This window comes from Sorghum bicolor, chromosome 4 (genome assembly GCF_000003195.3).
Source record: "Sorghum bicolor cultivar BTx623 chromosome 4, Sorghum_bicolor_NCBIv3, whole genome shotgun sequence".
Lineage (NCBI taxonomy): Eukaryota > Viridiplantae > Streptophyta > Magnoliopsida > Poales > Poaceae > Sorghum > Sorghum bicolor.
Genome location: NC_012873.2, coordinates 55,049,997 through 55,073,557, shown reverse-complemented (window position 1 = coordinate 55,073,557; position 23,561 = coordinate 55,049,997). Strand labels below are relative to the sequence as shown.

Here is a 23,561-nt window from a genome sequence, read left to right as displayed (position 1 = left end):
ACAACACTCTCTGCAAATGGGTCTCGAGGAGAGAGGATACCCAAATTTGGGTTATGCCTCTCCTGATACCCAAAGTGGGTCTTCTGTATGGGTCCTCTGTTGGAGGCTATAGGTATTGTGTTGGAGACCCATTTTGGGTTTGGGTTCCCAAATGGCTCTCCTGTTGGAGATAGCCTTAGTAATATCGATTTGGCATAGTATTAGTAACACAGGGGTATTGCCATAGTCAGGTGTCATTAACCTCGACATTCACATCGAGGATTCCTTATAAAAAAAAAGGTGGACTATATGAGTGTCCTCTTAGCAGTTGAAAATATAGTAAAGTGTCTGTTGCCGTGCATTGCTGGATGTGCCCCATTAATTTTCTTTGATTGCCTGTTGAATTTCTACACTTGACCGAAAAAAATTTTCTTTAGTTTTGAGTTCTCTAATTTAATAAGGCCAGTTTGTCTACTGTGTTATTTGGTATGCGTACTTTGAAGTTATGAATATCGAACCCATTGTGTCTCATCTTCCCCATTCTCCTTTTTCTGAACCTCTTTACGTAAAATTTTGATCAAAATTTGATGATCCAAAGCCCATTTACTTATTAATGGACATCATTACAGGCTGTACAACACAGTATGGCATAGTTATAATTACTGCAAACTGTTATTTGCTTGTTTAGTATAATAAGTTAATCTTAATGTTCACCTAAAATTTTTTATTCTTGTCAATCTTAAACTTGCTTTTATCTTATAATTTCCTACAGAGGAAGGAGCTCTTATTCTAGGATGATTGGCAATGAGCAAAGTCTTGTGATATGATTACAATTTACAAGAAGAAATTTGACCAACCATTACATCTATATGTATAATAACTCTACAAGAAGTTACAGTATTCGACCTTGTGACAGACATACAAGGTAGTATAAAAAATTGAAAAACTCTGGAGCCTGTACCATGATCATTTGCTGGGAAACCTTTTCCCTAATTGTGATCAGTTGCCAAGAAAATGATTATTTGATCTTGGAAAATCTTGTAAATTTCTGATTGAACTTGTGGAATCAGTTTATCTCTTCAGTCTTCACTTTTGCAAAGAAAAACCTTTTCCACCGATCAAAATTTATGAAGTGATAAACTGATAATGGGCTGTACCACTTAAAAGCAGCTCTTATATTTTACAATCCACTCACATTAAGTATGCCAGAATTTTGGTCAAGATCAATGTGTAGAAGATAGATAGGACAGCACCAACTGGAATTGTGACCAACCAGGATGCCACAATATCACGAACTGTCTCTGCTCTGACTCTATTGAGCCCTCTTGCAAATCCGACACCCATCACCGCTCCAACAAGTGTATGCGTGGCAGATATAGGCAACCCAAGCTTTGATGCAAACAAGACAACTGAAGCTGCTGCAAACTCTGCAGCAAAGCCCCTAGTAGGTGTTAGTTCTGTGATTTTCTTGCCAATTGTTGCTATCACCCTATATCCCCACATTGTAAGCCCTGCAACAATTCCAAAACCACCCCAAGCAAGAACTTCAGTAGGTATGACTATCTCAGCGCTGCTTGCCACACCTTGAAGAATGGACAAAGCTGCAGCCAGGGGCCCTATGGCATTGGAGACGTCATTTCCTCCATGAGCAAATGACATGAAGCATGCCGATAAGACTTGCATGTAACCAAATACACTATACACAATCTGCAACTGAGCTCCTGTAGGGCCAGCAATGTCCGAAAGAAGTCCCGCCTGCTGAACATTTGACTTCTCAGTGGATGCTATCTTTTCTGCTTCTGAAGACAGTAAGTCACCTAGCTGTTTTTTGATCACTCGGGAAACAATGATGGCTCCTATTGCCCCACTGGATACTGCTTGCAGGATGGCAATGGAAAACACCTTACTGAGAGGAAAAGCAGCAAACGAGATTGCAGTGACACCAGCAAAGACTGCGATTGGTGCAGCAGCAGCTGCAGCCTGGCCTGGATTGGGTGCGCTGTATACAAACTAAGTGAAAACAGGTCAGTAACCTTTGCACCTCGTCACAAACAGTATTCTTTATGCTATGTACTTATGACATTTTGATTATATAATCATTTTTGTATAAGTATTGAAATGCAACTGTCTTTTTTTTGTGTCATTTAGCTTATAAAGGGAGGCTATACTAGAACTTACCCTCCGTATGCACTTGTAAACAAGAAAGGAGACTGCTGCACCCATCAATGGAGAAATGACCCAAGATGAAGATACTCTAGCCAGAGAACTCCAGAAAACTGCATTCACCCCTCCATACACCAGCCCAAAACCAACCATAGCCCCAACTATACAATGTGTAGTTGAGACAGGCCAGCCATATGACGAAGCAACCTAAGAAATAGCACAGGTTAATATATGTAGATGCTTATAAATAGCATTAGATGCTTCTTATTCTTTATAAATGTTGGCACCCTGTATTCTCAGGATTATAAAAAAAAAACAAAACATTGGCAGAGACATTACATCGGTTCATGATTTTTTTTAAGAAAAAAACTATTTTGGAAGCTGCTGTTCGTGTTTATTTTTGATTCTTACCCATATGTGTGAATCATGACTTCATTGCTTACATAGATATTAGATGTTAACGCAGTTGATGACACACTAAAACTGTGTTAGTTCTGCACATTCTACTTATTACAAACTTGAGATGCAAGATTCTTCAAATATGTTCCTTGCTGCTATGTTGGCAACTGTTATGCAATGAGTTATCTCTGAAAGTTGGAAATGAAACGCATACTCTTAAGGTGCAGTTTGCAATAATGATCACATATAACTAAACCAATCTCAGCATGGGCATATCAGATTTTTGACATCGCGAAGCCTAAAACCATGATATAGGTAGATGGTTATATTTGATAAGTTGCTGGTTCTTTTCTCTTTGCAGAGTGGTTATTAAAGATGCAGTTAGCCGCTATGATTTGTTTGGAAACATTAACTAGCTTCTATGAGTGTAAGGATTATGAATTTCCATATTAGATATTTAGATTAATCAATCAGTTTTGGTGCCATGATCATGTCACTGATAGTATATCCTAATTCCTAAACCTTCTGTATTGTAGGCTGAAGAAATTGGGTGAAGTCTCAGTAATTCCGTGATCCTCATGTCCACTAGAAAACTGCATGATCTGATTGGCGTGGTGTAGCAAAGCTGCAGAACTCAAAAGGGCGATGGAACATACCTGCAGCCATGTACCGGCAGCAGCAAGGGAGGATATCAGTCCAGCGAAGAGCAGAGAGTCCTTTCCTTGGAAGACAGACGCAACCAGTATTCCCTTCTGCATGGTGCTGGTGACATGGGTCCCCATAAGGAATGCACCGGAGAACTCTAGCACTGCTGCAGTCACCACCGCCTGCCGGAGTGTCAAAGCTCCGGACCCAACTGACGTCCCCATGGCATTTGCAACATCATTGGCCCCAATATTCCATGCCATATAGAACCCTGACAGAAGCGTAAAGTATGCCAGCGCATTCATTTTGAAGGTTCCATGGCAGACCAGTGAGCGCATCGCCAGCGGTACAGTGAGGGCGGCGAATGCAATCATCACAGAGATCGACATCGCCATCCGTGGTGAGATATGGAACGCCTTCGCCATCTCTGACATCTCGCATTCCCCGATCTGCTCCTCCCCAGCCTTCTTGTCACTGCCTTCGGCACTGGAGCCATCTTCGGCATCGGCAAAAGAGGACAGTGTGGCGCGGGGGAGGCTGAGGTGTGATTGCAGTGTCTTGGCAGGTGTCACTCTGGCTGAAGAGAAACACCTTAGGCCATGAATGCTGTGTGGCAGCTGAGAAATGGAGCGACGGAGCAGGAGAGCGGCTGCCGCAGCTCGCCCTCCTGCTCCAGCGTGCACTCGGGCAATGGAGAAGAAAGGAGAAGATTGAGACATGGGAGTTGCAAGAGGAAAAGAGAGGGTCGGCGAGCACGGAGGCAGCAAGATGAAAGAGATGAGATTAATGGGGAGGAGAGGAGGAAGGAGAAGGTGACTATGGGAAGAAGTGAGCACCGTTTTGTGGATGGAGGGAAGAGTTGGTAGTATCTGGTGTGGTGACGGCAGCTCACGCTGAGGTGAACAGTTGGTGGCTGCAAATGAGTGGTGGAAGTTGATATGGGCAAGATTCCTGCCTAATCCATAACCTGTGTTGCAGCTGACCGCCTTACTGTTTTCGGTTGCATGATCCTCTTGGCCTCACCTTCCGTCCAGCCGGTTTTCAAAGATCTGGTTTTGTGTCTGTTTCTGTAGTTGGTCTCTGTTTAGCATGTCACTAGCATCTTAGGCCTGTTGAGAATTCGTGGATTCTGAAATATTTGTCCTGTTCCTTGTGGGGTTTCATATGTAGTGTAGTGCTATATATCCACTGTGCACATTAAGCAAATTGAACGAGCACCATGTCAAGTCTTATTTGCACTAAGTTTGCTGGTCTCAGTTCGTGTGATAAGCAAATGTTATGCTGTTCATATGGTTACTGTTGTCCTAATACAGTGCCTATATTATCGCCGCATCTCCATGGCCACAAATATTTACCAGCACCGCTGGACAAGGTGTGCCGTGAATATTCATGACCATGTTTGCTTCATTGCTTGAGCTAAATATTTGAACAAAATGGTTTGTGGAATTGTGGTCCAAGAATAAAAGGTATGTGATCTCTCATTTGACATCTTTATGTGCTTGTCATTGAGGCCTTGTTTAGTTCCAAAATTTTTTGCAAAACAGATACTATAGCACTTTCGTTTGTTTGTGACAAATATTGTCCAATCATGGACTAACTAGGCTCAAAAGATTCGTCTCATCAATTCCGACCAAACTATGTAATTAGTTTTTATTTTCGTCTATATTTAATACTCCATGTATGTGTCTAAAGATTCGATGTGACGGAGAATCTGAAAAATTTTGCAAAATTTTCTGGGAACTAAACAAGGCGAGATACAAAGGTTTTACGTGCTTGTCACTGAGATACCAAAGTTTTTCTCTGTTGGCGATATGCAAATGGAGTGCTGCAGGGTGCTGGCCCAGGACCACGGAAACAGGATGGAGCACTTGTGCCGCAACAAGCCGCTAAGAATCTGCAGGCTCTTTTTTGTCCGCGAATCAGGTTTGGAATCCTTGTGCTTGTCTTATCCTACGGCTTCGATAATCAGATGATAATGAGAATTTTCTGCTCCTCTCTTTTGTCAGTGCAAAAAATTGCGCAAATTTCCTTGAGCAATTTCCAGAAGATGGTATCCTCCGTATGCTTGACTATACCGGGAGGAGGAAAAGAAATACTCCCTCCGTCTATCTCGTACTTCGTCCGCCGTCATGGTCAATTCGAGATCCTGAGGGTGGGTACTAGGGGTGTAAATAGCAAGAATATATTGTTCGACCATCTTTTTTCAATATCTGATATGGATTTAGATATTTTTTATTACTTTTTCGGATTCAGATATATGTAAGAGAAGGGCACTGTCTCTTGGTTAGCGCGGATATCCAATCGAATAGTCCAAATAGCTCGTCGGGTATTGGATGCAGAGTTCTGTCAAACATTCATGTGATGGGAGCTAACAAGCCCAATATGAATTTCAGCTCCGAAGATAAATGAAGTAGAACATTTATCTTTTCTAAAATGTTTAGTAGAATGAATCACAAAACTAGATTAAAATTTATCAACTTCTTCAAAGTATTCTAACAAACTCAAAATAAATTGAGAAAATATAATGGTTAATTAATGCAAATTATGTATATATGTATATATTTAAAACATAAAAAATATTTGAGAAAAAGGTATTTTGATTAAAATTATATAAAAGTTATTAATCAAAAATAGTTTATAATCCTTTTAAATATTTAGGTTTTTATAAAGTTTTTTTAGTGTTTGCATCCGGCTTGTCCAGTATTTTTTATCATGCCAAAAATAGTCTATAATCCTTTTAAATATTTTTTAGTATCTTGAGACAAATCTATTTTTGACATGATAGGGCTGTCACCTAAAAGTATAGGAATGGATGTCCCGTTATAGGGTCTAGTCCAATATAAGAAGACTGACGGCATATAGGGTTTCTAGTGGATGACTAGTACTACGCAATGATAAAATACAAATCATGCATATTTACTTGCTAAAACCGGATACAAGGTCTAGACGATATAAGAAGACTGGTCAGATATTCTAGACTAGACAAAACACAAAGGATTATATCTATTTAATTAATTCTACTTGTTACCAAGGGTTGTTGGAAATGTAGTGAGTTAATTCCTCCCAAAATCTACAACCATAAGCATAAGGACAAGTAAATTGCGATAAGTCGTCCAGAAGTCAAATTGCACAACACAAACACAAAAACAAAGCAAAAAAGACTGAAGTTCAGATTGACCTATGTGAACCCTAAGTCTCTATTGAGGAGCTCCCATGGGAGTTAGGTTTCTTTCAACCACTTACGCTCTCCAAAGTACCCATGAATACAAACCTTTGCCTTCCATTAAGTTGATTTCTTCCCTCATGAAGTCAAATCAAAATCTTCATAAACTTCTCATGGCTCACCACGAGTTTGTAAGATCATTCGACATTGCCTAGTCATCAAGGAAGCTTCATCCGCAATAGTAACAAACACTTCACAAATTGATTGACAAAGTCCACAATTGCTCAAGGATGAGACTGTTTGTCTCTTGTCTCAATCACCTAGTCTCTAGACAAATCGCACAAGCCTCACAAAGAGTGAATGGTGAGATCTTCTTTGGACACTATAATGTTTTTTTTCATGTTAGAATAAGCTGACACAAGAGAGGTGGGAGGCAAATACACAACACCCCTCCCCACTCCTAATTGTGCTATGACTTTATATAACGGACATCCACTTCTACCAAGTTAGCACAAATTGTGCTATGATATTATATAACAAAACATCCAGTTCTACCAAGTTAGCATAAATTAGCAACCAAATCAGCCCCTAGGATCAAACATCCGGCCCAACTAAACCTCCGGTTTTTGACAATATGAGAAGGCTAATTGGATCTTGGACTAGATATGATTTAGAGTCTGGACTAGTCATAACTCATAACTTTCTATTGTTTTTTATCTTCGTGGTGAAGAATTTTATGTTGATGATCTTCACTATTTTAACTGAAAGGTGGTCTTTGTTTTGTATTAATTTTTTTTTATGTAAACCCATGGATTTGTTCAAAGTTTCGTGGTGTATTATTCTCCTACGGTCTCATACTCCTTCCCATCTTTTTTTTACATATTGTATTAACCATGTCTTAAATTAAATATTTTCATCTTTAACCATTAATTTTAAAAAATTCATGTGGTTTTACAACATGCAAATTACATAGTGATAGTATGATAATATTTTTCATATTGAATCCAAGAATGTAAATCTTATGTTGTTAACATATACTTTTTTAAAAATTGATAACTAAAGTTAAAAATATTTGACTTAGGACAAAGCTAATACGGCATGTAAAAAAGAATGGATGGGGTACTTGGCTGATTACTGGGTGAACCTGCCAATGCTTTTCTGTGCCCTTCCATAAAAAAATGAGTTGCTTTCTTTCTTCTTTGTACCTAGTTCATGCCTTGCTAATACAGAACTATGTTGTAACCTTTGGATCCTTTCATTTTAGAGAAAATTAAAATCTACTTAATGGACTAGGCTATTTGGGTTGGAATTTGATATTTCACAACTTTTCAAAATTTTGATATAAGCTTAACTTAAATTTATAGAGTGGGAGATGAAAACTGCTCACTATGTTATGTTAGAGCAACTCCAAGGAAGTTGGCATTTAGAGTAGGCATTTGTGGTTTTTTGCAAAGTCCCAAATACAAATGCAAAGTCTAAAAATAGGAGTACTCCAAGGGACTTTGCAAATCAAACTTGGCATTTGTCTAGGTAGACCCGACAAACAATTTTTTTTAGCGCGAACGAGTTCCTCGCGCCGCGCGCGGTCTTCTTTTTTCCCGCGATCTTGTTTTCCCGCGCGCCGATCTCCAGTCCTTCGCCGCCGATCTCCAGTCCAGTCCTTCTCCGCCGAAGATCGTCATTTGGGGACCGAGGGCAGCTAGGTGCCGGAGGTGCCTGTTCGTCATCCTCCCCGTACTTGGTGCCCACGATGCCGCCGACAACTCCATCAAACAGGATTGCTGTACGGACAAAGGCCGGCGTGGGAGGGACGACGAGCTGCCTTGAGTTCATGGCGACGGTCAAAGCGATCTGTTTGGCGGCGGCGGCGTGGGAGGGGACGATGCAAGGCGGCGCGCGCGATCTGGAGAAGCGAAGGAACCGCGGCAACCTATTTGTGGCGCGAAGAAAAGTCCCACCGCGCGGGAGTACGTCGTGGCCACGAGAAACCCGCGGATACGCCGTTTGCCAAGCCAAGGAAAGTTTGGCATTTTTGCCAATTCTCCTCCTCCAAATGCCAACTTGCCCAAAATGTCAAACTCAAATGCTAAACCATTGGACCCCTCTTTTTCAGTTTTTTGGCAAATTCTAAAATGCAAAACCCATTTGCAAACTCCCTTGGAGCTGCTCTTACTGTTTTGCAACTTATAGCACGCTCTTCGGCTCACTCCTCTACAACAAAAGGGGCAGCACATAAATATTCTACAAATAACCATATTAGTTTAATTGATTTATATCTAAATTATAATTATTAGAATGGATTTTTAATTCCAAGAATCTAAACTGGATCTAAAAGAAAATAGACATCAACCTTCTAGCTGATGTTGCTTGACAAAAAAACGTTTTTTACGTTTTAAATTTTAGTTGTGATTTATAACTTATTATTATAAATTTCACTTTGATGTTGCTTCCAGGCAGCATACGGATAATTTATTGCCAAAAGCGAAGACAATAAACCAAAGTCTCATTCAGTTTGGCTTGGAATACGTCCAATTACACTAGAAATTATTTTGGCCTAATTGACCGACTTGGAATGGCTGTTCGGATGGCCTGATTTATCTCAAATCAGACCATTCCAGGCCATTCCACTCGGATTGGAGCCACACTCATGAACACATCGAACCAAACCGGCTAGAAACAGCCCGGTGCAGGTGGCAGTACAGTAGGTGAAAAGACATGACCTTTGTTCTGTGGTATGCTCCATCCGCCAAAAGACCAGAGGGCTGCACTGCATGGACGTCAATGATGGCAACGACCGGCTCGTGGGGTGGATCAAATGCAATGTGGTTGCATCTTTCTACGAGGTGGCTCGTGGAAATTTGGTGAATGTTTGGGAGAAGCGTACATTGCAAAGATCGGAGGTTGATCGCATTATGCAACAAATGCTAGCTAGAGCTTTGAGGAGTCAAAGTTATTAGCAGAATCTGTAATAGGTTGGCTTATAAGGGCTTGTTTGGTACAGCTCACAACAGCTTCATGAGCTATTGTGAACTGTTTTTTTTGCCAAATATTTATTTCTAAAACAGTTTCATGGGTGAAGCTGCTTTTCTCCTCCTCTCACAAAGACATAAGTTGGGATGAAGCTGAAAAAAAAGTAGCTTATTGCAACTCTCTCTTATTTCTCTCTCTCAACTATGCATGAAGTAGTTTGTGAAGCTATTTTGCCAAACACTTTTTTCAAAACAGCTCAGCTTCATCTAGAAAGTCAATTATGAAGCTATTTTCTAAAAAAACAGCTTTGCTCTGTGCCAAACAGGCCCTAAGTGTGCGTTTCCAGTGAAAACCCGGTGGAAGAGTGGAATAGGAGGGTACACGGGTACGCCCGGTAGCGAAGCCGCCCCGATGGCTGCGGACGACGAAAAGGCGTGGGCCGCATCGGCACCCGACGGCGGCGACATGAGGGCGAGGGAGGCCGTCGCGGCCTCGACCAACGGTGCGCGTGATCGGATCACTGGCCCGTTACGCGGCTTATGCCTGTGGAGTATGGGCTTCATGCTCATGGTCCTTTCAACACTCTTTCGTGATGATATGAGTAGGAGTATGCTGTATAGAAAATAGGCAGCCCGCAGCCTTGTCCACTTGTTGTCCTCAATTGCTCTTAGGTAACATTAGCATGCATATGAGAATCGCATTCAAAGGTGTGTCCAGCCCCCATGGCTTCTTCAGACTGCTCCTCTGCCAATGATACCTCTCCTGATAAATTCGAATAATAAGCTCAAGCAAACCAATCTCGTTTGGACAGTGAATCTCCAATAAAAAATTAAACCGGCGGTAGTTCTCCCTTGTCACACTCATCATGCTGTGCCGCCCCATATAGTACTGTATGTTAAATGTACGAATCATGATTGCTTCGCAGTAGCACTGTACTGGACTGTGCACTTGATCATCGCCTGGCAGATTGCGCTGCGCTGGCTCTACAGAACAAAATTATTTTGAAGCATTGATGCAAGTGTTGCTGGCTTGTGGTTGACAGTAGAATCAACAATAATCGTTTTTTTTTAAAAAAAAACGCCTAGAGAAAAAACAGTTGAATCAACAATGGCGCGTAGTACAGCGTACTAGGGCATCACACACCGCCAAGCGCGAAGTGCCAAAAAGGAGGGGATCGCAAAAAGGACGAGAGCGGCCCGTAATTTACCTGAAGTTCCATGCTCCCCGTCCTTTGTTTACGCCTTCCTATATCCGGCTTTTACCCTGGCCTGGCCTCCATTTTTTTTTTTTGGGTGCGGAAACATGCGAGCACCAATCAGCAGCAAAAAAAAAAAAAAAAAAAAAAAAGGTCGCAACATCCCAGGTAACCTGCCCGCCTTGTCGCCATTCCAGAGTTGCAGTGCACGGCCGCATCCGCATCGCGCTGGAAGGCCAGGACGGGATTCAAAACAGATTAGCGCCAAACCTCTGGGGTCTGGGCTGGGCTGAGCTCGCCAATGATTCCATGCGCGAATCGATCGTCCTGCCGCGGTAAAATTGCACGGTTTGCACCACATCTGTGGAGTACCAGCAGCGTCGCGGGTGGAGAAATTGCGTTGCTCATGCTGAGGTGGGCCATTTAGTTTGACGGGATGGGGACTCTGATGCTCTGCATAATCATGGATGGAGACATGGACCCCCCCGGCCCTCGCGGTCCCGTCAGCGCCTGTCGGCGGCTGGCTGGTGCAACGCACGGGAGCAGCGTGACGGGCGCGGGGAGGAGCCGAGGACCGGCCTGGGGGACCGTGCCCGTGCGGTGCGGTTGCGCGGCACCGGTGTGTGGGTCGGGTCGGTTGGGTGGGTGGCCAGGCCCGTCCGTCCGTCCGTCCGTCGCTCGTCACATGGCTGGACTGGACCAGACGGATCGACCTCGACTCGACCCCTCCCCCGGCGCCGCTCCATCGTGGCCGTCGACGCGCGAGACGGGGACCTGGGAGTGGGACCGGCGAGTCCGTCCGTCGCCATCATCGCGCACTCCCGTCGCGCCCACGCCCCTCCGCCCAATTATGTTCCCCAAACCGCACGCGCGCGCGCGACTCCCCCCGGCCGCTGTCATCGTCGTCGTCGTGTTCGGGGAGGAGATCCGCCGGGCTCGCCCATTTCCCTCCTCCAAGCTCTCCTCCCCCGCTCCCGCGGCCAGCTGCTGCCACTCCGCGCGCGCCCTCGCCAAACCCTAGCTTGGCCGCCGCCGCCGCCGCCCCCGCCCCCGCACTGCCCCGGCGCCCCACCGAGCGCGTGCGCCGCCCGGGCCAGCGGCGCCGACCGCCACCATTGCCGTACGGAGGCGTCCCGCCACGTTGGAATGCGCTGGTAAGGTGCCATTTTTCGCTGTGCATAGTTTAGATTGGTAGCTCCTGAGGTTCAGCTTGCGGCTGGGATTTTCAAATCTCCAGCTGAGCCCCGTCTCCAGCTATCCGATTATTTGGAGCTCCTTTCCGTGGCTACAAGTTCCAGATACTCGCTCAAGGCTTTCGAAATTTCAAGCTGCGAGTTCAAATTTTCGGATGATGGGCTCAAAATTTCAGCTGATAGCTCGCTCTTCAGTTTGATCTATTCCAACTCTAGATGCAATTTGAAAGTGAGGGACGGAGAATGAGAAGCTTAGACTGATGGTGTCTACCACTTCACTTTTTTAAGTCGGTGGATCCCTTTCCTGAGTGTTGAATCCACTGCCCATTTTCCATGTTCCTGAAACCAACAAAACCTAGTGAACTGGTTGGATTTCTGTTTTGGTTATGTTAGTTTCTACAAATGCATACTCGATGATTTTATTTTGAAAATTCCTGCTTCTTATTTAAGAACTTAAACCAGTGTTAATAAAATAGCAAACAAATTAGGTTGATCTATTCACTAGTATCATCAGTCAGATGGTCTAAATAATTTAATTAATTATACATCTTATTATCATCTCTTGAGATATATGCATTTTTTTTTCATAATTTGGTATGGTCATTCAGTCACTGAAGTCTCAACACTCTAGTGCTTGCCTGATTTTGCTGAAGACGCTTCTTGTGCTCCAGATCTGCTTCCCGATGGTTACCAAGCAGATGTACTCACCGCTTTTATGTAGTCTGGCCCTCCCCAAGTTAGCAGATACTTATAGGAAGAATACACTTCATGAAATGGCATAGTTGTTTGCTTATTCTTGCAATTAGTTTCCTACATTGACAATGCGTCCTGTTGTCCTTTAATTTGTTCATTGGAGAATTTTTAATTTGCTTGGTTGGTTCTGATGCAGTTTGAAGTGTGATCATTGAGGTTGTCATTGAAGAAGTGTCTAGAATCGATTGGCTGCCCTTCCCATAATGGACAAGATACAATCTGATTGCCCTTATCCTGGATGTTTCTTTTGTGTCATGAAGGAGGCAAACCCAAGTAAACGAAGAGCAAGTGTGCTAAAGTTCTTTAGGGAACTTCCTTCCCAAGATGATGATGGTCAAGTTCTCCCTATTAGTGGTCTCTGGAACACAGCAATGGCTCACCCAAATGATCCCGAGTTCATCAACTTGGGCATATTTGAATGCATGGCAGCTCTTATATGGAAAGGGTTGAAAAACAGGCGTTGGCTTGCACATGATCAAAATATTTACATCCCATATTATGCAGCTCACATAATTGGATCATACACAATGAATATGGAGGAGTTTGCAGAGCGTGCTGTTCGTGCTGGTGTAATACCTCCATTAGTCGAACTGTTAAGAGGTAGGCTGACGTGGGTTGAGCAAAGAGTTGCCGTTAGAGCTTTGGGGCATTTGGCTACATATCCTAGTACATTTCCTGCAGTTGCTGATCATGGGGAAGTACTTGAACTTGCCATTCAACTTGCTTCGAGCTCCCTAGAGATTGTGTACTCTCACTTTTACCAATTTGTGGATCGAAGGCTTGGCTACCATTGCGACCTTCTTACTCGTGGCATGGGTGGTGTGGAAATGGAATCCCGCAAAGCTGAGGAATGGGCAAGTCAACTGCAGTGCTGGTCTTTGCAACTCATTAACTGCTTTGCATTTAAGCCTGAATTCCTCCATGATATTTGTAAGCCCGATTTTCTAGTTAAGTTACCTGGAATGTGGGGTGGACTTGTAAATGAGAACTCGCCTGCTGGTGTTGGTTTGCTAAGAACAATCTGCCAGAGCAAAGTTGGCCGAGGTCATGTTGCTAACATTCCTGGTACTATTGATGCTTTATGTAACATTGCTCGTTCTTCAGATGACTGGCAATACATGGCAGTTGATTGTCTGATCTGGTTAGTGCAGGATGCAAGTACCTGTCAGAAGGTAAGATCTTGGGAAATGCATTTTGCTTGCTTAAATTGGTTATGTTTAAGGCCTGATAAGGCTTGAAATATGCACATCAGCTTAGAAATGATGGCTAGAACAGAATAGAAATAACAGAGTTCCTCATAAACAGTAAATAAGAATATTAATCTAATCTTTGAAACACCAGGTCAGGATAATTAATTCCTCCTAATTGAATGTTTCAAGAGTAATTATGCAATGGTTTCCTTAAATAGCATTGAGCTAGAATGCATACATATGTTTTTTTTTTTCTGGTTCAATCCCAATTCAGTTAGCGGAGCTCTATCTATTAACTGTAGTTTTCTTAGCTCTAGTTGCTTATTTTTTTCCTCCCTTTGTGCAGGTTATAGATAAAGTTGCGCCAACACTGATAGACTTAGCAGATATTTCGACACTGGGTGATTATAAAAAACTTGGTGACACAATTGTCACAGTCCTCCAAGAATGTATGCAACAGAGTGGGAACTCACGCGGTGCAATCAGTGCTCAAACCAAAGCAGAAATTGATGAGCTTTTGAGATCCAAGCAAAGTTTGAAATTGGAAAAGAGTATGCCAAAGGAGGATCTTCATATAAAACAAGCTGCAGCATTGGTAGTCAAGTTGGAAGGCAATTCGCTGTTCTCTTCAGGGAACATTGCAGGTGCTGCAGAGAAATACTCTGAAGCACTTGCACTATGTCCAATGAAGTCTAAGAAAGAGCGGGTGGTTCTATACAGCAATCGAGCTCAATGTTACCTTCTCCTGCAGCAGCCATTGGCTGCCATAAGCGATGCTACTCGAGCATTGTGCCTTCATAGCCCTGTGAATCGTCATGCCAAGAGTTTGTGGAGAAGAGCTCAAGCATACGATATGCTTGGTTTTGCAAAAGAGAGCTTGTTGGATGCAATCCTTTTCATAAACGAGTGCTCTCAGTCAAACGATCCTGACTTATCCCTGAAGCAAAACAAAGTTCCTGATTATGCTGAGCGATTGGTGAAGAAGCAGATGCGTGCCGCTTGGCTATTCAGGGAAGCAGCTCTGAAGCATGGTGGTGTCCATTGTGAAGGAGATGCGAGCGATGCGTTTGGTCAAGAGGCTGATGACTCTGAGTGGGAAACAGCTAGCGAAAGTGATGCTGAAAATGATGCCACAGGAGAAGCAGATGATGAAACTGAATGGAAGAATGATGGCCACCAGGAAGATTTCTGTGAGAAAAGCTGAGGAACAGGTCTGGTTTTGTTACATGCTGTTATGCTAATATCTTTGCAACAAGAAATGCTAGTCTCTTGGAAAAAACAATTTCAAGCACTAACATTTTCTCATCTCTTTGCAAAACCCTGTACAGGGCGAGCTGGATTTGTATTCAGAGGGAGTCAAACTGAGCAGGTACAGAAGCAGCTTCTGGACGTTCTGCAATCTGCACCACGAAGCATCAAATCTTTCTAATGGAACGATCTGGTGACATTTTTATTGTCATTATTACCAAAGCAAGGCCCAATTAAATTAATTTCCCACGTCTTCTTGCTGGGTCAGTTGAGTTGTGCCTGTGACCATTCAGTATTTCCTCGTAGATGTTGGTCCTTGTTTGGTGTTTGTAACATGTTTTTCACCAGTTTGTCAACTCTTTGAATCAAGAAAACTGTGCATTGTTTGTTTTCTTTTCTTTTTTTTTTATCCTGAAGTTTGGTGAAGACGCCATAATTCTGGCTTTCTTCCCTTTCCACTGGACCTATCTGGAATGTGAAGGCCACGTTTCCTTTCTTCAGAGTGTGCTTGGTTTTTTGGTATACCATGTCAATCGTTATGTGATGGAACAACTAACAAGTAGAGGTCGTTAGCTTGGGTCTTGGCACTTGCTCTGCTAGTGCCTGCCTGAGGCTTTTTGAGGGTGTTGTTGAGGGCAAAATGCCAACAAGTGTGTGTCAGTGTGTGCGAGTGCGTGCGTGTATGTTGTCATTGACATTGTGTGTTTACGTTCTGTGCTTTACAGTAATAAGGTCTTGTTTAGTTCTAAAAAATTTTCAAGATTCCTGTCACATCAAATTTTTAAACATATGCATGAAGTATTAAATATAAATAAAAAAAATGACTAATTACATAGTTTATTTGTAATCTGTAATTTGTGAGATGAATTTTTTGAGACTACTTAGTCTATTATTTGAATAATAATTACTAAATATAAACGAAAGTGCTACAGTGTTAGAATCTAAAAAAAATTACCAACTAAACAAGGCTTAAGCACATCAATGTTTTTATGTACATTGTAACATGAATGGGTAAATTGTAACTTGAATGAATTATGCTGCGATACCGATACACAACCTTCGCCGATACTCCTACCGTCCTACGCTACGCCTTACCATGGTCTCTGCAATGGGCTGTGGGGCTCCGGCCTCTGGATAATAGCGCCACGTCGAAACAGTAAGCTCGCGCACCAAACGCCTAGACGGGCGTGGCCCGTAGTCCCCGTTCCCGTACGCTCCTTCGCTTTCAGCGGGCTGGAGGGCACCAGCTTCTGCTGCGGCATCCCCCGACCACTCTGCGCCCACCCAACTCCGTAGCCCCGTCTGCTGCGCTTCTTGTCCTGCCCCCCTACTAGTTTGGTTTTTTTTTTTCTCAAAAGTTTCGTTTTTTCCGCCTCGTCTCTCTACGCTTAGGGCCTGTTTAGATGCAGCCAAACAGCTAAAATTTTTGAAGAAATGAGCACTTTTTGAAAGAATTGATCTAAACAGAGGCTTGTAAAACTTAGCTGTAAAGATTTGGAATTTGGGACCTTGGAGCCCCAAAACTGTGTAAACTTGCTTAGGGACCCGTGTCATGTGTCTTGTTGACCAAAAAAATTAAGAAGCATCTAAACATCTATTTGAATGTAAAGTTTACAGCCAAAAGTTTTGGGATGTAAAGATTTGGGATCTAAACAGACCCTTATTGTGTGAGAGATTATATGTCCATTCCTGCCTGATGTTTGGAAACTCGTGTATACTGTATTTACAGGCCAGCATTGGGCGTTTCTATTTTTAACAAAACAGCAAGACACCGCTCATTTCATCATATAACAGTTTTTGCTTTACAAAGTTTTTTTATACCTAGAAACGTCAGTCATGTGTGGAGCGCTAAGAGCATTATGGAGTGCAACCTTTAATTTGTAGGGGTATTTCAAGCACCCAGGACCTACTCTCTATTCCAAATTCTAAATTGTTTTGATTTTTCTAGTTGTTTTGCTATACGTTATGTTTACATACATAGTAAAAATTATGTATCTTTTTCGTGGACGGAGACCAGTAGGTCTTTCTTTCTTTCTTTTCATGTAAAATTTGTTGGTATTATTGCCCCTGGATTCCCCACGACCTCATCACATGGCTTTGCAGCTAGAAGCGTACGGTTGGTGCATCTCATTTCAAAAGACGCCAGAGAACTCGCCCTGATTGGGATACTCGTCTTAGGAGTAATGCATATGTAGCACAACGATCTGAAGAGGAGTACTCCTAAGGCCTTGTTTAGATGCATCCAAAAACCTAAAACTTTACAAGATTTTCCATCATATCGAATCTTGCGACAAATGCATGGAGTATTAAATATAGATAAAAATAAAAACTAATTACACAGTTTGTCTGTAAATCGTGAGACGAATCTTTTAAGTCTAGTTACTCCATAATTGGACAATGTTTGTCAAATAAAAACAAAAATACTACAGTGTCAAAATCCAAAAAATTTTGCATCTAAACAAGCCCTAAGGCCTTGTTTAGTTCACCCTGAAAACCAAAAAGTTTTCAAGATTCTCCGTCACATCGAATCTTGTGGCACATGTATGAAACATTAAATATAGACGAAAACAAAAACTAATTACACAGTTTAGCTGTAAATCACGAGACGAATCTTTTGATCCTAGTTAGTCCATAATTGGATAATATTTGTCACAAACAAACGAAAGTGCTACAGTACTGAAAATTTTTCACTTTTCGAAACTAAACAAGGCTAAATCTAAAAACCATACGGATGAGTGTCCTATGGTCGTGGCAGAAGCATTGAACCAAACAGCTAGGGGCCGAGGGCAGGGGGGCACGGCTGGCCACAGCACATGCGGGAGCAGTGGATCCGTACGCCACGCCACAAGCGACAACAGTGTCCTGTCACCTACACGTGGAGGGAGGAGAGCGGGAAGAAGCCTTGAACGTCACTGACTGTGCAGTACTCGCGGGCCAAGCAGGGCAGCTTTCGCGGGCCGCAGCCTTTGCCTGCTGCTCGGACGGTGCTTGCCCCCATGCGTCGATCATTGTTTGCCCTGGTGTGCATCATCATCAGTGCATGCATGGCAATGGATGTGCGAACGCCTGGACCATTTGGAACACCTACGGTCTGAGCTGAGTGTGTGCAGCCATGGAGCTCCACTGTGATTAGCTGTTGAGATTACTAACTAATGGACTAGTGTGGACAGTCCCAATGGAATATTTAAGGTGTTATTACACGTTGCTAGTCGTGTTAGGGGTGCATCGGCGAACTCACTCTCCAATCAAAATCTGCCTGCTAAGTGCTAACCCTGCTCGGCCTAAGCGCAAGAGATGAAAACAGTATGGATATACTAAATTCGTTTTGAGGGATTTAGATATGTCCGTATTCGAGTCCGAATATTCAACATCCGATACCGTATCCATATCCGTATCCGAATACTTAAATCACATATTTATAATATTGACATCTAATCCTACCTTATCCGATATGATTGACATTATCTGTATTTGAATCCAAATCCAACCAAAAATACAAAAACAAATATAATACCGGTCATATTCATTCGTATCATATCCGTTTTCAATCCTAAGTGCAACGCAGCACTCCCCACGCTGCCACGCACACCCTCCTCTTTCCTCCGGCCTTTATATATACACACACGCGCGCACCAGGCAACCCCCCCTTCCATGGAGTAAAATATCTCCGTCACACACAAAAGGATCCGAGGAAGACAGCAGAGATCTTGAAACCAAGAAAAAAAAAACAGGCTAGATCGAGCATCTATCCTGCATCCAATCCACAGCAGCTGTATCTACTAGTAGGTGCTAGTCTTACTCTGCTCTGGGCCGCTTCTGGCTGGCTCCATGGCCGGGCTGAGCGTTCTCCTGGAGCCCCACAGCAAGAGCCACCCCTGCGGGAAGGGGAAGGCAGCGGCGGCGGCGCAGATCATCAGCAAGGCCACCCTCGTGATCCACGGCCCCAGCCACAACCACAAGCAGCAGCCGCCGCAGCGGGTTCCGCCTGTCTCTCCGACGGCCGCGGGCTCCTTCCTGCAGCGCTGCTGCCTGTGCCACGCAGAGCTCGCCGAGGGCATGGACATCAACATGTACAGGTAGGCAGTAGGCTGTGCTCCGCTCCGCGCCCGTCTCTCGATCGCGCGCCAGCCTTTGTTTTAATTTGTTTTGTACAAGTACTCCGTACGTGTGTTTGACTGGCGGTGTATATGTGATGATGTGCATGCAGAGGCGACCGGGCGTTCTGCAGCGTGGAGTGCCGGTGCAGGCAGATCTTCATGGACGAGGACGCCCTCAGCAACGGCGAGGGTGCCGGTGCCGGTACCGCCACCGTGCGGGGCAGCCGGCGAGCCGCCGGCGGCGGCCGTGTCGCCTACTGAGCGCGGCCTGAACAAACCAAGGTTTTCTCCGTGTAGATGTAGCCGTGTAGGGTGGGGCCAGATCTTCATGGATGGCCATGGGAGCAGAACGAGCGAGAAATCATCCAAGAGACAGAGAGCATAGGTCATCACGCTCCGGCAGTGTGCTAGTATCTGACAGCTCGTCCCCGTGGGACCCATCGCTGGCGCAACAAAAGGAGGAGTAGTACGTGCGTGGCGTCTGGCTGGACCCACTGGATAAGATGGCCATGACTGACTTGGAGCCGCTCTTGGGCCCCACCCCACCACCTCATGAAGTGGATCAGGATCAACCGAGCAGTTAGCGGGCCGGCTCTGCCTTTTGTTATTACGTCTCTCAATGCAGATTGGCTAACCGCGTTCGTCAACGGTGGATATCACTGACCGGAGTTGATTCTGTGTCCACTGTTCAAGTTTGGCGGTACCTGCGGTGCACCTTGAGGGAAATTTCTTCTTATTATTATTAGTTCCTTCCTCTTCTTTGTATTCTAATTTGTATAATTTCTATCTTGTGCAATAATAATACTGTGTCGGTGTGACATATATATTTATCTATCATACTGTGCAAGATATGAGCTCAAGAGCATACGGCTCGGCCACTCTGCGCGCGTGCTGCGAAAAAGATTAGAGCAAAAGGGTGAGATGTGTTTAAATACACAGATAAGCTGGTTCATTGATCAACGTTGCTCAGACTGGGTGTATAAACTTTGCCGTTGGATAATACTTTCTCCATTCCAAATGGTAAGTCATTACAAGAATCTTAGAGAGTCAAAGTATTTTCATATTTGACCAAATTTATAGAGAAAAATACTAAGATTTATAACGTAAAGTGAGTATATTATAAAAATATAATTAAGAAAAAATCTAATGATACTTAGTTGATATCATATAATTAAGAATCTAAAAATATAATTAAGAAAAAAATCTAATGATACTTAGTTGGTATCATATAATTAACAATCTAATGATACTTAGTTGGTATCATAATAATAATTATTTTATCATATAAATTTGACCAAGATTCTTGAAATAAGTTTGAGGGAGTATTATTTTGCTAGTGTTTTGCTGAATTAGCACAAGTAACCACCGTGCTAATGCAGCTAATGAAATCAAACTCTCGCTTTCAATTCCAGATAATCAATCTCTTTGAAGCCCATTGACAGAAAAAACGAACTCTGGCCCAGTAACAAACCCGACTAAGCCCAGAACCAGAGTTTAAGAAACAACGTTTTGCATTGTTTTGGTTGGGGTGCGCCAGACCCTGCCAGCAGTGCAACGGCTGGACGACACTTGAGGGGCCCAGTAGCAAGCCACTGTAACGGGTCCTCCCCCACGAAAAATAATTTAATATCGAAGTGGGCACATAGCCCACATATCAGATATTAAACTGATAAGAACAGATACTACACTTGATCTTAGCCAAAAGGCCGAGAAAGGTATGAGTTGCCCTGGTGTCCTGCCCCTTCTTTTATATCTCGCTCCCTCCGCGCTCCGCTCTCGGTAGCCGAGGTGGCACTAACGCTTCTGCCTCTTTTCTCCAACACAAACGCAACGGCTGGGTCTGGCCGTCTTTTTCTGTTGGGCTTCCCGCCGCATCCGGCCCATTGCTCGAACGGGGGAGGAGCCTGTTGACTTGTACGGTGGTAGAGTCACAGACAACGACGCCGAAGCGCATCGATTCGCCGACCGGCCGTTCCCCCTCGTCGCCGCAGCACAGCCGCCGGCTGGCCAGCGGGCAGGCTGCTTCGATGGGCTCTCCCACGCGGCCGCGGAGGACGACCGGTTTCGCTCTCCTCCTGGTGCTCCTGTTCCTCTCGCCGCTCGCGTCAGCTGGTACGGACAGTCGCCGCTCCTGCGAGTCCTCGAGATCTCTCATTTTTAGTCTGTGTAATAACTTAACCAGTGGAGGGAAGTGTTTTTTTCCCCTAAGTTTTCGCATGTGGTGCTAGAGATTCTTGTTGCCTTGAATGGATCCTTGCTGGTCGTGTATTTGGTTGCTCCGATTGTGTTGGCATGTAGGTTTAATTAGTCTTGGAGTTACAAGTTTAAACTATAGCAAAACGAGAGGTTACTGTTGGCATTTTGCGAAGTTTAGAGATGGCTACCTGTGCGCGCTTTAGGTCTTACTTTGAGGTTACTGTTGGCATTTTGCGAAGTTTCATAATTCATAACGCAGAGGACGGGTTTGGAATGGAAACTGTTAGATGAGCTATGATCATATCAAGTGAAAGCTGTACTGTTACAGGCTTTGTTACATGCTGTATTAAGTTAAGCTGTACTGTGGCAGGCTTTGTTTACCTTACTGTCATATAGTTCAGTTTCTTGATGCTACTGCCGGTTGTTGTAAGACTGATGAGCAAGAGCTATGCAGATTGTCTTGGTTATATATGAATGTTGTGGTTGTAGATTGAATGATTGCTCCTTGTTAAGAATTTAAGATAGATGAAGCTTCTAATTTCTCAGTAGATGACTGTGGTAGTGATAGTCTATTGATTTATATCACATACCTTATGTGTTGACTGTGGTAGTGATAGTCTATTGATTTTTTTTCTCCCCAGGACAACCAAAAGGCGTATGTGTTTCACCAGGTGGACGGTTCCCTGCCTTCTCGTCTGAAGGCAAGCCTCCAGGAAGAGCACCCAAGGGGCGCAGAGATCTAGCACTTTGTAGGATATTCCGTCAGAATACATGTTGCGATGTGACGCAGACATTTCCTGCTCTGGTCTCAGTGAGAAACCTTGCATTGACTGGTGAAGGCAGTCAAGAATGTATTCATTTGTGGGAATTGCTCGAGTGCTCAATATGTGATCCACGAGTGGGTGTCAGACCTGGACCTCCTGTTGTATGCGCATCATTCTGTGATATGGTCTTCAAAGCTTGTTCAGAATCATACTTCTCTGTAGATATGAAAACACAGGTAAACCCTCTGATTAAGAGACATGATTGAGACAAGTGGGTACTGATATCTCAAACATGTACTGACACACAAGTACAAGTGCTGCTGCTAGATTAAGCTTGATAGTTCCATGGTCAGATTATAATTATACACTAAACAATCATGTTCTAGCCCCCGTCTGTTGTCTACATTCTGAATAGCTGTTGATTCTGCTGAAGTTTCCTTTTCTTGTGCTAAGAGATTTTTAGCTTCATCTCGTGACCTTTTTTTGTTGATTATGATTTCATGGTTTGGTTCTGAATATGCTCGTTACTTCAATGTCAGGCCTTGTCTCCTTGTGGTTTAGGTGACATCCTTTGTGGCAAAGCACATAAATGGGTCTCTAATGGCACAGAGTTATGCCGTCTTGCTGGTTTCTCTGTTCAAGTTTCTGAGACCAGCTCTGATGGAGTTGATGACACTTTCTGCTATGGTGGGAAAGCAAGTTTGGATTCCATCTCTGATTCATGGACTTCTTCAAAAGAACGTCCAACATTAAGTGGTGTGGCTTCATGGGATGTTCAAGATTTTCAGAGATGGGCAAGAGAAATGCCTGTCGGTGAAAGAGTTTCATGGGCAATTGGAGGAATGGTTCTTACAGCTGGCCTTATTTTTATCAGGTATTCCATATTCCTTTTCTCTTTCACATTATATATGCATAGATAGGTAAAAAACTGTCTCAATTAGGTACTAAAGTATCTGCATAATAATTCTTGTAGATCTGAGTATATTTTATATTTTTGGAATAGATACTGCATAAGCTATTTATAGATGATGGGTCTACAGGAAAAGGAGCCAAAAAAACTTTGATTTTGTCCCTTTTCAGTGTAATCTTGCTGACTATCTGGCATGATGCCTTAAATTCTTGCTAAGATGGCAGATTGGAAGCTTGCACTTCATATCCCTTCTTTTCTATTGAACTTCAAACTCTCATTTGTCTGTGCAGCAAAAGAAAGAGCTACAGCCATCGCCAGAAGCAAGCTGCTATTGTTCGCAATATGAGATTGAGAAGGCTGGATCCTAGAGCCAACCCACAACAAACAAGCGGAGCTAGGAAGGCATAGGCAACTTAGTGTTACTCATAGAGGATTCTTGGACTTGTGTGTCTACTTTTGTGGATCTATATAATCAATCAACTATGAACAATAGATTGTAGTCTGTGTCCCCCTCGGTGCTTAGATACACCAGCTACGACCTCCTTGTCAGCCTTCTATAGAAGAAGAGTTCTATAAGTTGTCACTGAGTATTCCTGGAATGCAGAACTTATGGGCTGTGATGAGCTCATGTATATATTATTTGGAAATGACTTTTTTGCTGCCATTGATATCTAGCTACATGCCCACATGATTTGT

At 43.5% G+C, this 23,561-nt stretch overlaps 4 protein-coding genes and 1 long non-coding RNA gene across 6 annotated transcripts; 4 read left to right on the top strand and 1 right to left on the bottom strand.

Annotated features, from left to right (window-relative positions):
• On the bottom strand, positions 739–4,022 carry LOC8055817 (inorganic phosphate transporter 2-1, chloroplastic). The gene is made up of 3 exons (XM_002452328.2): positions 3,198–4,022; positions 2,158–2,349; positions 739–1,989 (listed from the first exon to the last, which is right to left on the bottom strand). The coding sequence occupies exons 1-3, from the start codon at positions 3,903–3,905 to the stop codon at positions 1,171–1,173; spliced, it is 1,719 nt and encodes a 572-aa protein (XP_002452373.1). The 5' UTR covers positions 3,906–4,022; the 3' UTR covers positions 739–1,170.
• Positions 1,865–3,215, top strand: LOC110434692. Of its 2 annotated transcripts, XR_002452327.1 has the most exons (4): positions 1,889–2,003; positions 2,128–2,365; positions 2,903–2,968; positions 3,078–3,215. It is a non-coding gene; the product is annotated as an uncharacterized LOC110434692 (long non-coding RNA). The 2 variants fall into 2 exon arrangements; XR_002452326.1 differs by lacking the exon at positions 2,128–2,365 and having other exon boundaries at positions 1,865–2,003.
• LOC8055444 lies at positions 11,355–15,398 on the top strand. The gene is made up of 4 exons (XM_002454060.2): positions 11,355–11,668; positions 12,597–13,632; positions 13,997–14,861; positions 14,979–15,398. Exons 2-3 carry the CDS (start codon positions 12,664–12,666, stop codon positions 14,852–14,854), a joined length of 1,827 nt encoding a protein of 608 aa, XP_002454105.1. The 5' UTR covers positions 11,355–11,668; positions 12,597–12,663; the 3' UTR covers positions 14,855–14,861; positions 14,979–15,398.
• Positions 18,527–19,829, top strand: LOC8055443 (protein MARD1). Its single transcript, XM_002454059.2, has 2 exons — positions 18,527–18,974; positions 19,106–19,829. The coding sequence occupies exons 1-2, from the start codon at positions 18,727–18,729 to the stop codon at positions 19,254–19,256; spliced, it is 399 nt and encodes a 132-aa protein (XP_002454104.1). The 5' UTR covers positions 18,527–18,726; the 3' UTR covers positions 19,257–19,829.
• LOC8070587 lies at positions 20,650–23,556 on the top strand. The gene is made up of 4 exons (XM_002454058.2): positions 20,650–21,107; positions 21,833–22,191; positions 22,495–22,829; positions 23,156–23,556. The coding sequence occupies exons 1-4, from the start codon at positions 21,023–21,025 to the stop codon at positions 23,271–23,273; spliced, it is 897 nt and encodes a 298-aa protein (XP_002454103.1). The 5' UTR covers positions 20,650–21,022; the 3' UTR covers positions 23,274–23,556.